This window comes from Antennarius striatus, chromosome 19 (genome assembly GCF_040054535.1).
Source record: "Antennarius striatus isolate MH-2024 chromosome 19, ASM4005453v1, whole genome shotgun sequence".
In the NCBI taxonomy this organism is placed as follows: Eukaryota; Metazoa; Chordata; class Actinopteri; order Lophiiformes; family Antennariidae; genus Antennarius; species Antennarius striatus.
In genome coordinates, this window is record NC_090794.1 from 12,881,892 (window position 1) to 12,897,671 (window position 15,780).

At 40.3% G+C, this 15,780-nt stretch overlaps 2 protein-coding genes across 5 annotated transcripts in view; one reads left to right on the forward strand and one right to left on the reverse strand.

Annotated features, from left to right (window-relative positions):
• The window catches only part of si:ch211-278j3.3 (E3 ubiquitin-protein ligase RNF19A), a 22,748-nt gene extending 18,750 nt beyond the window's left edge, over positions 1-3,998 (reverse strand). Inside the window, exons 1-2 of one of the 3 annotated variants that reach the window (XM_068343051.1) lie at positions 3,951-3,998; positions 2,021-2,164 (exon numbers count right to left, since the gene is read on the reverse strand). In XM_068343051.1, coding sequence (XP_068199152.1) covers positions 2,021-2,164; positions 3,951-3,983 — 177 coding nt within the window. In that variant the 5' untranslated portion in view covers positions 3,984-3,998. Of the gene's footprint in view, positions 1-1,888; positions 1,943-2,020; positions 2,165-3,950 lie in introns of those variants that run through there. The other 2 variants (XM_068343052.1, XM_068343053.1) reach the window with 2 other exon arrangements.
• znf513a (zinc finger protein 513a) lies at positions 3,949-15,774 on the forward strand. Of its 2 annotated transcripts, none has more exons than XM_068343054.1 (5): positions 3,949-4,087; positions 4,528-4,664; positions 8,151-8,285; positions 11,016-11,777; positions 11,884-15,774. In XM_068343054.1, exons 2-5 carry the CDS (start codon positions 4,625-4,627, stop codon positions 12,840-12,842), a joined length of 1,896 nt encoding a protein of 631 aa, XP_068199155.1. In that variant the 5' UTR covers positions 3,949-4,087; positions 4,528-4,624; the 3' UTR covers positions 12,843-15,774. The 2 variants fall into 2 exon arrangements, with proteins under 2 accessions (XP_068199155.1, XP_068199156.1); XM_068343055.1 differs by lacking the exon at positions 3,949-4,087 and adding an exon at positions 4,119-4,401.
• Positions 15,775-15,780: the final 6 nt, after the last annotated feature.

Here is a 15,780-nt window from a genome sequence, read left to right on the forward strand (position 1 = left end):
CCTACTGACATCACGCTGATGATTCACACTGATTTCAATCTGACAACAGACGCTACAGACCCTCAACACACATTTTGCTAAAACCATTACAGGAAAAAATGCTTCACCTTAAATGTGTTTAACAGACATTCAATCAACTTTACATAAGCGAAACAGTTCAAACTTGATCAAGCTCACATCTTTCACTTTCAACAAAAAAAGCCTCCAAATCAGTGCAACAACCCAGAAGATGAGAGTTAATACATTGGAACATATAAGTTATGCTATAGGAAATGTAAGACACTGTGTTTCTGAACCATAATTCACACAAAATCTGAATGTCTCCTCCTGGAGCACTTACGCCAGTACCAGACAGCACTCAAGAGACGGTATGCCTCTACCAAAACATCAGTTTTCCATGGAAAACACACTTCTCAGTACAATTTGTAGCACGCCTTCCTTTTCTAAAAAAAAGTCTGTAATGGAGCTCTCCTTCAAAGGCGCCTGGAGCCCTGTAATGGCAGGAAAACTGCAGCCGTTCTACACTTACCTCCCTGATAAACACCTATAACAGGCGGCAAATCATGTCTAGTGCAATGCAGGCCAGTAATGATCCAGATCACCTCCAAAGTCTAATTGATGGTTCCTCTGGGCTACACACTATTTCTCCAAATTAAATAAAAATCCAGAGATAATCTTTTGAGTAGTCCTGCTAACAGTGACAAACAGACCAACACAGACCAAATATAATAAGGTCATCATTTGAAAAACCCTCAAAGCAGTCTCTCTTGATTTTTCTTTTAGCTTCTTGCTTTTCACACAGTAGACAGTTGGAAAATAGTCAGAAAACGTCTTTGTGATAGAAATGCCTCTAGCATTGCTTCTATATTAAGAGAAGGACGGGGACAGCACTGTTATTTTTTTGTGGGTTTTTGTCCTTTGAATGAACTACATTATCAAAATCATACTTTATCATGAAAACGTAACAAGTAGAGCAGAAGACAGTTTTCAGACTGATGTTGTGTTCTGTCTAAGCCCAGGAAAACCTGATGATACACCCTATTAAATATCTGTTCACTCGACACAACCCACATCAGCAATGCGGGTTTCAGAGGCATGAGAGTGACCTCAGCCTGCACCCAACACACACACGCACACACACACGCACACACACACGCACACACACACACACACACACACACACACACACACACACACACACACACACACACACACACACACACACGCACACACACACACACACACACACACACACACAATGTATCCTAGCCTACACACCGGTATCCCTGACTGAAGTCTTCTGTTTCTGCACCATGTGGTGCTCAATACCGTGACCTGTGGCAGCCTGCAGGCTACTTATGGTATTAAATAACCACAATATAGACCTGAAGGATTATGTTGTACATTATATCATGTTGTAGTAAAGTGTATTGTTGTGGAACGTTACAGCAGAGATAACTGTCTTCTTTGTGTTCTAAAAGTCACTGTTTTAACTGAACGTATGGTACCTATAAGAAGTGTTATTAAATAAGAGCATCCAAATAAACCACAGCACATATATTATATGTAACAACAGGCATACAAGCATTAAACTACAGGTGTGATTAAAGCGACACAATCATAGATAGGCTGCATCAAATAATCTTCACCTTTATATAAAACATATTATCATACTTCAATTTATATTATTTACATTGAGATCTGTCCAGGGCATCATTATGCTATTTCAGGGAGTGGCATGTTTTATTGGGAAACGCAATCACCTTCACCTCCAGATATCCTTCACACACACACCGGACACACAGATCAAAGACGCGCAATAAATGCGCGTTTGAAAGACTTGCAAGTAAAACGCACAATAAATTCTATTACGTAAAGCGTCTCTTACCTCTCTGCACGGCGCCTTCTCTCGGCAGAGTAGATTCAACAACTGGCTCCTCCCCTTGTGGACCAAACAGGAACACAGAATTCACACACACACAAACACACACACTTCTGCTCAGAAAATAACAGATCTGACCATCAAACTTGCTGACAGGGCGGGTCGGACAGCTGGGTCTGGTCCGGCGCAGGAGGAGGGATGCGCGGCGAGGAGGAGATGCCTTCCCGCGGTGCAGCATCCAGACTGACGGCTCGCCCGTGCGGCGGCCCGAGGGGAGGCGCACTGCAGTGACATGAACCGATTGGATGACGCACAAACCCAGGATCTCCTATTCACACATGCCCGATCCCAGTTCTCAAATAGTATCAGGATTAAATATAAAAACAAACATAATGTTATTTATTTGTGCATTTTTTTAAAAAAAGTTTGATTTTTTCTTACTAAAAGCTGTGTTTTATAACTCACATTTTGGAAACATTGGTGTCCAATCTGTAGTTATAAAAAAAATATACAATGAGCCGTCAAAAATTAATTACAGAAACAGGCTATGACAAATACTGAATTGTTTAGATAGTAACATATGATCTGTGTAACCTTTAAGGTAGACAACCTGTATGTTTTATTTTTAGCCTAGTTTTAAGTTTTGGTTGAACCTAGGCCTGTTGGTGTACTTTCTAAAATTCGATCTATGAAGACAGTTTATGATGCATTATGTTGTCCAGATATGACAGAAAAGAAACTTATCATAGGTGTTTAATACATGTAATATCCATCTGTGGTTAAATAGACACCTTTCATGATCATATCTTTGACTGTTTTCGTGCAATCTGTGAACAAAGTCTTCGAGGAAAACTACCTTCGTTAACTTGATATATTTGAGAAATATAAATAGCGACCCACAATGTCAGGAGGTATGTGTAAAATTACAGTATGTGTAAAATAAATCATCACCATTTACATCTTTGTACACATTTACTGGGTCTAATTCCAATTATGCAATATTTGTTACTGTATAAAGCTAATCTTTCTACAATGTTCCGGTGCAATGTGACTCGCCATCATATTAGATTCTCCTATCTACCTTGTTCTTCAAGCTTTCATTTACATTAATGGAGGGCGTCTTTTACACATTACCATATAAATAACCCATACAACTGACTGGACTACTCTTCCTTCCACTAAAGTGTATTGTACTTGGTACAACTGAAAAATATATGTTTAAAAAAAGACGCACAGTTTAAGAACTGTGAAATATAATCATAAAAATATCCAGTGAATAGATATTTCAAATGCAATACGTGCAAACTACAACTACAATAATCCAGTGAGACAAAGAACCAGGAAATTGTTTTCGGAAACGGAAATGCGTCACCAAACGGAAGCTTTGCGCATACAGCGAAATCAAACTACATCCCGTCAGCATCAAAATACGTCCTGTATCACCCCTTTGCCTTCAGAATAAAAGCTAATAAAATTTAATTAAACTAAACTAAACTGAATTAAATTAAATTAAATTTGAATTGCTAAGAGAAAATTTTTGCCTGAAAGTAATAACAATCACGCCCACCTACTTTGTAAAATGAATTCGATCAATTTCATTTGTACTACTCTAGTTATTTAGATAAATTAATTGATTTTTTATTCTGTTTTTACACTTTTCTAAGATATTTGGAATATGTACTTATTCAATTCTGTTCCAAATTAACTAAGGAGTCGCCCCCAAACATACAGCCACACACACACACACACACACACACGCACACACACACACACACGACGCGCGCGCACGTGCACGCCCGTAGACACACGCCAAACCTCTTCTCCAACACTAACCGTTAACCAATGATAGAAGGATAATTTCTGTGGTCGTTCTTTTATTTATAAACAGATCAAAAGGTGCTTTACGATGCTTTTCGGTATTCTTGCTATTTATTGTATTACTTAATTCAAAATTAAATTTAGCAAGCATACTGCTTTTATTCTGAAATATGTAAGCCGGAAGTCGTATCGCTGTTGCTGTTGTCATTTCACAGACGAGTCAGAAAATCAATTAAGTTATGAAAAATACCATTAATTGCCTTTCTTTGTCACCGCAGCTCATGAAGAAATGGCGGATCTCCAGGCGTTGTACATTTGACGAAGATAATTTGACATCCGATGGCGATAAAAAACATCTTAATCGACAGGGACGTATCCGTTTTGTAGGTAAGTTAGCTTGATAGCTACTAAGCTAAATTAGCTTTTGGTTAACATGTTTAAGGCACGGCTAGTATTTACTGAAGATGTCACTTATCAATCATTACTATCGGCTGATAGGGACGAATTCGGCTGAGCGTTTCGTTACGTCGCGTAATGCCAATTTCGCAAAATACGGTTTATTTCTTCTTGTACACTGAAAACATTAGCTAGCTGTATGCTATGTGAAGACATTACTTTAGTTTAAACTGCTAACTAGCTGACCCGCTTCATTGCTCTCTCTAATGCAGTAACAGAGCTAATGTTTTAGCCATGTAGCTAAGGTACATTGATCGTTAGCCAGGAGTGGATTTTGTATTCGTTTGTTACGTACAAATCGGAAGTATAATAAATCAATTCTGAAAGATGATTGCCTTTTAATTTTAATTTTTCCTGTCTTGCTTTTCTAGAAATACCGAAAAATATCTTCGAGACAGATGAGAATGACCTGATGGTTGTCAAAGTCTGTAAGAAGACGTTGCAGAAAACAGAGAGGCTGACTGGAAGATGCCAAGAAAAAAACAGCAGAATCCACAGCCAGTCAAGTGTAAGTATTCATAGACCTTTCTTAAATGTGGAAAACTTAATGACACGGTTAAGTGCAGTAACCGTGAATTGAATGTTGGTTCATATTACACCCATGGTTATTGGACTTGTTTGTTGCTGTCCTGTTTATCTGCTCATATCTGGGCTTGCTGCTTGTTTCAAGCATACTGACCCACAGTGGTCAATCTACAGTAGTAATGCAGTTAAATCTAATATCACAATCTACAAGTAAAAGAATGAATGCAGAAAATGTTGTGATTGTGTTAGTAATCAGCTGCTTTACATACAGGCAGAACTTTTACAGCCACAGCATAACATATATTAATATTACCAGTTATCATGAACATGTGTTTTTAACCAAATCCCATATCTATCCAGACTCACACCTGTAAATATAGAAATTACACTAACATGGTCTAAAAAGTAACTGTCTACTAACAACTACTTTTTTTGTGTTGTCACTTATCAGTCAAGCAAGATAAGAATTTTTTTTTTTCTTTAATGTGCTTGAAATACTTCAGTCTTAGTCATTAAGGGACGTTCTCACTACTGGGACAATCGTAGTTGTCATCATCACTACCTTTGTAAATGCATGTGTTATGGAGTCATGTAGTAATAATAATGCATTCAGGGTTTGGCTTCCTGTTTTTTTCCCCCACTATGTCTGAGCAAGACTGGGCGGGGTTTTTGAGCCCATTTAATAGATGCCTGCTAATGTAATAAGAAATGAAGCTCTGTGGATAAAAAGACTTCCCACAATATGGATGCAAACATACTGACGGCCAGTAGGTGGCGGAATGACGCTGTTTCTGAGGCAGCACCAGATGGAGTTGCTGAGCTGATAACCTTGAACCAGCCTTAAGTAGTTTTCTGACTCTTGCCAGCTGTAGTTGTTTGTATGCCCTCCAAGCTTGAGAAACAAAGTCAGAATTTCAGGCTGCATTAGCTGTAATGCCCAGAAAAGAGCTCCATCTTACAAGTTATGATAATATAATAAAAACTTAACGTAGAATCAAAAGGATGATGAGAAAAAAAGTTGAGAATATGAAGAGTTACCATGAAATGAAAAGGATTAGACAAAACATATAAAATGTCAATGACTATTGCAAATGAAACCAATAAAAATGTATCACATAAGAGAAAATGAATCAATCAACATTTAGTTATGAAATAGTGAAACAAGACACTGTCAATGATGCTAATTAAGTTTGTGTTCATGTCAGGTGGAGATCTTTAGTATGACAGCTTCCTGGAAAGGGTCCACTGTGCTAAATGGAAAGGTTATCATGTATGTTAATTTATACCAGCATCCTGTGACATGACTAAAGTAAAAACAAGTAAAAACAAACAACATTAGAGCAATGAAAGTCCATAAAATAGGTTTTATAGAGAAGAAATGGCTGATTCTCTGAGCCTCATGTCCTCAGGCAGGGCCTGATGGCAGGCAGTCATCTCTAGATATTTTTTTAAATTTGCTTTTATAACCACAGTTAAGAAGAATATGTTATTGCGCCAGTATTTCTTGAGCCAGATGCGTAGGAAAGAGATGAGGAGGTCAGAAGTTGCAAATTAACTCCCACACAATGTCTACTCTTACTCAAAAAGTTAAATCAACAACTGCATTTAGTTTGTGAAATCACTTTTGGAAACATTTGATGGAAATGAATCATCTACGCACCTAAATGTCTGAATGAAAAGAAAGCAGAATGTCGCCGTAAATCAGTTGATTTCCCTTCGGGGATTATAATAATATATAAAATTAAAAAGACAAAACAAAAAAAAACTGAATGAGTGCTGAAAAATATTGATATTGTAATTCATGTGTCATCCTTCTTCAGCACTAGGCAATGATTGTAATCAATTCTTCATCTGCCATCCTTTTGTCTCATTTACAACTAGAGCATCAAGGTAATAATTTTTTAGAGTTAAAGTGAATTTATATTTTGTAGCACAAAACAAAAGTTGACCAAAGTGCTTCACAAGCTCAAAGAAATCAACAATATACAGAAATACAGGGGGACAGCCAGACAAAACAGAATGTGAAATTAACGGCTAGTTAATAAAGACGAGTCCTCAGTCAGGACTTAAAGACTCAATGGTCGGAGCAGTTCGTATCTGAATAGATAAACTATTCCATACGTTTGGTGCTGCCACTGCAAAGGTTCAGTTACCTTTGTTTTTCATTCTCAGTCTGGGAACATCTGGTAACATCTGTCTGACTGGATGACCTCAGAGTATCAACTGGAGGATGGATGTGTAATAACTCACATAAACCAGGAGGTCCCAAGCCATTTAAAACCTGAAAAACAAGCAATAAAATCTTAAATCGATCCTGAATTGGACAGGATGCCAGTGGAGTGACACTAAAACTGGATTGATCTGCTAATGTTTTCTAGTTGTGGTTAAAAGCAACTGAATTTTGCACCAGCTGCAACCTTCAAAATAACATCTGGTGCACACACACCTATAGAGAGTTAAAGTAATCAATCTTAGTTGCTATAAAAGCACGTGTAACTTCATCAATGTCCATTTTGGTTGGATGTGGCTGAACTAGATGAAGCTGTTTTTGACAACAGAGCTAATTTGTTTGTCTAATTTTAAACCACCATCAAAATCAAAGTTAGTGAAATGTGCGATCCTTAGGGGCCAAAAGTCCCAGCCCTGCCAACATCTCACACACACACGCACGCAGGCACACACACACACACACACACACACACACAGGTATACTTCCCTCTACTTCGTTAATTTGTTACAGGATACACGACCTAAGTCGAAAGTAATGTACTGTAAATCGAATTAACTTTTCTCCAGGCTAAACCAAAAGTAACCATTCCAAGTTCTGTATTGTACTTTATTTATAAATGCATTTTCAATAATATATTGTTAATACAAATCTTTATTAAGCTTATAAATAAATAAATTACATTTTTTAATGTAGCACACAAAAAAATTACTTATAAAATTTGGCGATGTTTACATTGCAGACACTTTATTTATAAATAAATGATAAAATCAACGCCTTTTTAAAATTATAAATAGATACAGGAAATTTTTTGCAGTAGTAAAAAAAACTATGTCACAAATCAATGAGAAAGTAGCCGATAAACAGATGTACAGTATACAATGCGTAAATGAATCTGGTTTCAAAACAATCACTGGAATGACGAGTGTTGCGTAATGGTTGATAGAAAACTATACATACGTATTTTAATTTTTTTTTATTTTTTTTATTATACATTAACATGATTTTATGTGCTTTTAACAGTTTTCTAGTGATTTTACAAATCCAATATTGTGGTGGACAGACGTTGAGTAAAAAAAAAAAAAGCAGTTATTCCCAGCATGATTCCTGGTCTGAGATGTTTGCTTGGTGTTTTAGCGCTTTGATTGTCGTTTGCAGTGACGTAGCCAAATAAATCATTTAAAACTTAACAGTCAAGATTAGTTTTAATCAACAATGGTTTGCTCCTCTCTATGACTGCAGTGGATTCTGAAGATGGTGTAACCACTGAAGCTCCTGGAAACCTCAACTTAAACACAGACTTCATTTTAGGACAAGACCTCGAGTTCAGTGATCCTGATCATGACGCCAAGATTCTAGGCCTGGAAAAGTTCTCAGGTTTGGATTCTACTTTATAAGTTATTGCAATTTATAATAACGGCACATTTGAGGAATTCATGGCTGGTTGATTTTGTGACAGGGATGGTCACCGTGGTAACGGCATAACTGTTCATAAGAGCTCGCTGTAGCTGTTCCCTGTCAGATTTTTCCTGGTAACAATCTAAGAACCAAACTAACAGTTGTTGTTTTGTATTTTACAGGTTAGATATTTTTTAGATGATCCATTTGTATTGGTTAGCACTTTGAACATAATAAATAATGAGATTAAACAGCAATTCAACATCACACATTTTATGCAGAAAAGAGCTTTTTTTTTTTTAAAAAAAAATAAAAAAATTAACCTGTCTGTGTCTGCTTGGCTTAGTAACAATAAGGAGTAAATATTTATTTGAATGATCTGCAGGTTATTTTCACAGTTGTTTTTATTGGTTGTGTTTTTAGCCTTTATAACTTTGACAGGGACAACTGAAGAGGAGGCGTTGTGTTCGATATACTGACTGCGCTAGAGGCATCATGTGTAATGTAAAATATTTTCACAGTTTGAATACAGAGACTTTCCAAATACAAACTGCAAGGTCTAAAATTTCAGTTTTGCAACCAGCAAGGCATCTCTTTTTTCCTTTAATAAATAATTGAAGTGATTATTCGAGTATCAAAATATTCAGCAAATAATTTTCTTCCAAACATGTAATTGACCGTTGGACTAATCGTTGCAGCCCCCCCCCCCCAGTCTGGCAGGAAATGAGCTATTCTGTCTTTACTTCCTCGTTCTCCTGTTACATTTTTAGATGTGCTGGAGCAGACTTTTAAAGTATTTCCCTTTTAACAGTTGTGGTTCAGCGTTAGGAGACTCGGCGTCAAACAATCAGTCAGATACATTTGGTAAGTGGTAACATGCTTAATGTTTCCCATGAATCTCTGGTTTCAGATAATGATGTGCAGGAATGACATCCTGTATCCATCCGTATGAATGATAAAAAGCAAAAAGTTTCTCTTTCAGCATCTCACTGTGTTGCCATGCTGCACCTTCCTGCTAGTATTGTTTTCTTCGCCCCACATTAAGCTAATGTGTGTGTTTGGCATACAATAAAGGCAATGAGGGGATCACACAGCCTCGATCTGCCCCCCGGTTTGATCTGTATTTGCACGGTGATCGCGTTTTGCATAAAAAAGCGATGAATGAATTTTGTGGCGTAAATGTAGCGGTGGCCTCGCCACAAACGGCTCCTATAGTTTGTTTCCCGGCGATGAGCGAAGTGTTGTCCCTCCGTGCGACAGGAAGAGGAATGGAAGCACCAGCTTCTATTTTACAGCAGGGCTCTTTGTCTGAGAGAGTGATCTGAAAAATGGAAAAGTAGAGAAAAGAGCTGAGACACCATTATTATATAATGGTCATAAAAATAGGTCCATTACCATCAAGGACACCATTATAAGAGGACATTTATTTATCATCATCATCATCATCATCATCATCTGGTTGTGCTCCCACCACCCCACTCCCATTACCGTTTCCCCCTCATCATCATCATCATCATCATCATCATCATCATCATCATCATCATCTACCCTCATCATCATCATCATTATCATCATCATCATCATCATCATCGGCAGCAGCAGCAGCTTCACCATTATAGTCATCATCATTATCATTAGGCTCAGTAATCATCCATGAGGGGGTTTCACGGGGCAGGATAAAAGGGCAGCCGCCACCCTCGCCTCTCTCTCATCCTGCCTCGGCGTCTGTGGAGGAAGGTGGTCGCCGTCTTTCTTTCAGAAGCACATGTCGGAGCTCTGTGAAGTCCTGAGTATTTTCTTTTGTGTCTGTCTTTTTTGTTTGGTCTTTTTTCCTTAACACAACCTCAACTGGCCTAAAAGCGGCGACGACACAGTCCACCGAGCTGGTAAAACTATCTTGTGTTTTTCTCTGAAATGAATTTTTCCCACTTGTTCTGCTAAGAAGAAGAAGGATTCAGTTTGCGCTGAAGTTATGTTAGTATGAAGGGAAATGGAGGGAAATATCTAACAGCTAGGCATGGATGATGCTTCTCTTTGTCACAGTTTTGAGTCATTTTGTTACTTTGTGACTTTGTTGGATCCGTGCCTTCAGATATCTGTCTTTATAACACTGTACTGGTGTATTTGTGAAGATCTCAGTGGAGCTATTTGTTCAAAAGCTTTGTTTATGACTTATTCTTTTGTTTCATCAGACAATGTCAATGGAGTGTGTTGTGTGTTATTGTCGTTTTTATGGTTATTTCAAAATGTCTGAATGTCTGACTCATTTATTTAAAATTAGTTCACCTTTTTTTTTAAAAACTTTTTGTTCCCATAAATGTGCACTCAACATCTGTCGTAGTTTGGTGTTTGTTCTGTTTGACTGAACAGTACAATTAGGGACGCGGTATCAGTGGACACGTCTGCAAGTGTATTGTGATGTTCTTGAGCGGCTGCCGTCTTTTCTTTGTAATTATTTCCTCTGTCGGCTTCAGGCAAGTCTGTCAGAAAAGAAAGCTGGATCCGAACGACAGGACCCGACGAAGGAAATACGAATGTGTGATTCACGATATCAGCAATAGGACAGTTGGTGTGAAACGCTGATGTCGTTAAAAATGCTATCCCGAAATGAGTTTGTCGCTGTCTGTGATGACATTTAGAATCTGTGAATGTCTTAATGCAGGGAACACGTGTTACAAACGGTTCTTTTTCTCTGCCTTTCCGTTCCAGAAGTAGCTGCTGAGATCGGTTTCTCTGTGTATCCTCTGGGTGATGAGGGAAGCCCTGACTACAGCATGGAAAGTGAATCAGGCAACTCACGTGGAACAGCCGACAACAGCCGGGACAACGAGAGCAGAGGGACCCAATCCGAGCCCAGCTTTCCTCCGTACTTGTCCTGTCGGGGCTGCGGACAGCTCCGTGATGAACCTCTGGGCCCTGGCATAGACCTGGTGGGTCCGTACTGCCTTAGGTGCTGCAAAGCCTCCAGGGAGGCCAAAAGCACAGACTTCTGTTCGGCTTTTGCGAGCATTAGCGGGATCCGGTCGGGTTCACATTTGCATCTCGACGGCGAAGGAGTGGGAAACGGGATGGGCGACAAAGCACTGACTGACGATGACAAACTGCCCAAGCTGCACTCGTGTCACCTGTGCGGCTTCTCCTCGCGTTACGCCAACCACGTCAAGCGTCACATGAAGACGCACAACGGGGAGAAGCCTTATAACTGCCCCCTGTGCACTTACGCCTCCGCCCAGCTGGTCAACCTGCAGAGACACCTGCGCATTCACACGGGGGAGAAACCGTACAAATGCGAGAGCTGCACTTTTGCCTGCAGTTCCCTCGGCAACCTCAAGAGGCACCAGCGCATGCATATGCCTTCGGCGGGGGTGGGACAGGAAGCCTTGCCGCGACCGGGCGGCGGCCAGGTCAGCCTGAAGAGGCCTGTGAGCGAGCAGAGAGGCGGCGAGGAGGTGCCTGGAGCTTCAACCAAGGGTATGTACGGTCTGCATCAGATACTCCGCTGATTTCCCGTTCCACTGTTTCATTACTGAACTTGGTCTTTGAGTATTAAGGAGGTCACTTTGTGATTTTTGTGAAGTTTCAGAAGTTTCCAGGCCGACTTCAAACCTGAATCTGGGAGCTCCGAACAGAGACTACCTGTCAGCCTTCGACACCTTAAAGGGGGCGTCACCCTCGCCCATAGCAGCTTCTAACCCAGCTCCTGCCCACCAGCCTCCACCCCTGTTGGAGTCCACAGGTGGCAGCGGCAGCAGGGTGACCAGAGGGGGCGCTGCAGACGGCGCCGCCCTGCCTCCTTCACTTTTCCCGTACACCTGCCGGCTGTGCGGAATCGTCCTGGAGGACGAGGACGGCACCTCGGCTCAGATCTGCGCCAAGTGCACCCTCGAAATGCTGACGAAGGACTCGTCTTCGTCCCCCAACAGCCCCGGCGAGCGCAGCGACAAGGTGTACACCTGCGCCTCCTGCCCGTTCCTCACGCACTACCCCAACCACTTGGCACGCCACATGAAAACTCACAGCGGAGAGAAACCGTACAAGTGCCCTCAGTGCGACTACGCCTCGGCGCACTTCGACAACCTCAAGCGGCACCACAGGGTGCACACCGGGGAGAAACCCTACAAGTGCCATTTGTGCGACTACGCCTGCGGGAACCTGGCCAACCTGAAGCGACACCAGCGGGTGCACTCGGGCGCCAAACCCTTCCAGTGCGCCGTGTGCAGTTACAGCTGCAACCAGAGCATGAACCTGAAGCGGCACATGCTGCGACACACCGGAGAGAAACCGTACAAGTGTCAGGAGTGCGGCTACACCACCGGCCACTGGGACAACTACAAGAGACACCAGAAGAAACACGGCCTGGCCACGGACGGCTGGGTCAAGGTCCCCATGACCGGCAGCAACGAAGAGAACGAGGTGAGGAAGGAGATGGGAGTCAGCGGGCAGAGTCACAGAAAGGAAACGGGAGTCGATATGCAGTACATGTCGAGGGAGGGGGGTCAGACGATGCACTCGTGCTACAAACTGGAGATTGTATAAACCTTAACTCAGCAAAACTAAGCTACCAGCAACTTTTGATTTAACAGCCTTTGTATCGTCCAATCGTGTGTTCGTCTTCTAAGTGTTTCCTGTCAGACGTCTTCAGAAGCTGCTAATCGTTTTACTTGTAGAATCTCGCACAACTATGAAACACAATTGTTCCAAAAAAGTTTGATCCTTTTTTTTTTTTTGGATCAAATGAGGTTGGATCAGTCTGTTGAGTTTGTCTTCTACTCTGTGTCAAATGGTTTCAATTTCTCTACTGTACGAGTCTCTGAGTGTCTCGTTCTGTTTAACTTCCCTCTCATCGCCACACATATCTGGTTGTTGTCCACAAGAAAGTGAATACAGACGAATTCTCCTCAGTACACAGAACTCATTCACATCTCTGCCTAAACTGTTGAGCTGCACTGTGTAGTTTATAAAGTTCTTTAAAGGGATAACTGCTGTATTCATCTGAAGTAATAACTCGCTTGTTATTGTTTTCCTTCTTTCTCATCCCATTTTCCCGACTTGCCTTCATGAGTTTATTTTAAAGAAAGATTTGAAATGCTAAGTTTACAGTATTTTCTGCACTATAAGGCGCACTAGAGTATAAGGCGGACCTTCAATGAATGGCCTATCTAAAAAAAAAGTTCATACATAAGGCGCACTGGATCCTAAAACACATCTGAGAACTTGTCTTCAATGAATGGTTTTACTTTAAAACTTTTTTCGTATAGAAGGCACATTGGATTATAAGATGTTGAAAAAATTAAAGGCTTTTAGGTGTGCCTTATGGTGTGGAAAATACTGTATACCTTTTGATCATACAGCGAATGATTGAATTAATATGGGGTCCTGTCAGGGACAATCTTGTTCTTTGTTTGCATTTGAGTGCAAGGTTCAGATTCATTTACAAATGCGTGTACCCTGTTAAAGTGTTAATAGCACAGGAACTTTTTCACCCTCAGATAATTATATTGATGAACTAGATTGTGTTATTCTGACTGAATTGTCCCCAATGTGATTTCCCCCCCCCAAATCCCTCAGGATTACATGTGGCCAACTTGTTTATTTTATTTTTGTTTTTGTCATTTTAAATTGCATGCAATAGACATTTGGGAAGACCCTCTGCAGCCTCGGCTAGTATGATTTAAAAGAAAAGCACAACCATGCACACAGCCGTATTCAAAAGGGAAAGAAAACACACATAGGTCGGTGTCTTAACTGTGATCCAGAGTAACACAAATGGTGAGTGAGCATGTCATTCAAAGGAGGTTTGCTCTATGAATTATTACTCGCTACATATCATTAACAGTTTAATTTGTAGAACTTCCATTTGTTCATGTTTGGGTCCTGTTTGATAGAGACTGTTTGTTTTTGATCACTGTTTACTGTGAAATTAGCCCATTGTGTCTTTTACTTGAAAAAAAAAAATCACACTATTAGCAAGCATGTGTGTGTAATAATTTTTATTTTTCTAATGTGAGTGTAACACATTACTAGAAGTGCATACTTTAATATATATATATATCTATATATATAGAATTGTTTTTTACTTTGAATGTGTGACGTGTCTTTTATTGCCACTAAAGTTGCCACAGACTAATAGAGACTGTGACTTAAGTTTACTCTTTGAATTCCTGTAATATGCAAGTGAGAGAATTTTCAGGTTTCCATCCTGCCATGACCCGGTGGAGCGTTGAATCTGTTGGTCAGTTCTGACATCCCCCAAAATGACCATTCTTGTCTTCATGCAGTGTCTCATAAATGCCTTAAGTGAGGATTTTGAAATAAAACAAATTTATGTCATTTCATTGAATGTCAGAAAACGGCGTGGACCTCTTTTTTTCCTCCAGTGTCTGAGTTGCATTTTTTGTAGACATGCAAGCCGGTAGACCCATCACTTTGATGTCTGTAGACCTATGAAAAGAAAGTTGACACATGTCAAAATACTGTTCCACCTTCTACACAAAATTATACTTTTGCTGAGTTCTGCTTCCAGCCCTACTTCTAAGGCCACTAAATCAGCTGTTTTTATATTAGTTTTCTTTCTTTTAATCTTTATATTCACATAATATATTCACATGATTCCGCTCACTGCTGACCTGAAAGTATGAGTCGGATCAGTTGGTTTGAAACTAAATAAGTCTGGCTGATGGTTTGGTGACATGTAACACGGTGTTGTGCTCTGGCTCTGTGATGCTCTGGGGCTGCTCTGCTTCCAAAGGTCTTGAAAAACCTGCACAGTTCAGAGGGTTTGATGGATTCCATCGAGTACCAAGAGGAAAACATCTCCCCATCTGAAAAAACTTTGATGTTTTTGGATGTTCTAGAACACTGTCAAATTCAAGGCCCCGGGGGCCAATTGTGGCCCTCCACATCATTTTATGTGGCCAGCGAGAGCATTAAAGATGAGTGTCTAAAAATAATTTTTTTCTGTGCAACTGTAACGTTTGTAACTTACATTGAGTTACTTTTATAAGTTACAAATGGCCCTTTGAGGACAGCCGCTGTACTGTTGTGGCCCTCGGTGAAAATGAGTTTGACAACTCTGTTCTAGAAGGACAATGATCACAAGGAGACCTCCAGTCCTAGAGGAAGTCCCAATTACATGAAACCCCCCAGAAAATCTCTGGTGGGCCTTGAAATAGATGATCACAGCATATAAATTGGAAATATTCCTTAACTGGAGGCTTTAACTTGAGAGGAATGGGTTAATATCCTCAGGAATGCTGCCAGAAGCTGGTGTCTGGATGAGCATCACACTTGACACAGGCTAGAACAGCTAAAGTGGGTTTCTAAAATCAGTGACCCTTGACATTAAGGGGTGAATCATTTTGAGACCGTAGTAGTCGGTAAAAGTAGAGCATAGCATTCCATTATATTTGGGGAAAAACAAAAGAACATCAGTTTTATGATTCACTTGTAAAATCTGTCAGTGTCCCAATGTGTA

Coding starts and splice junctions, on each gene's coding strand:
- znf513a (XM_068343054.1), top strand. CDS start 4,625: ATGCCAAGAAAAAAACAGCAGAATCCACAGCCAGTCAAGT. Junction 8,286..11,015: donor AGGCCTGGAAAAGTTCTCAG/GTTTGGATTCTA, acceptor TTTCCGTTCCAG/AAGTAGCTGCTGAGATCGGT. Junction 11,778..11,883: donor GCCTGGAGCTTCAACCAAGG/GTATGTACGGTC, acceptor ATTTTTGTGAAG/TTTCAGAAGTTTCCAGGCCG.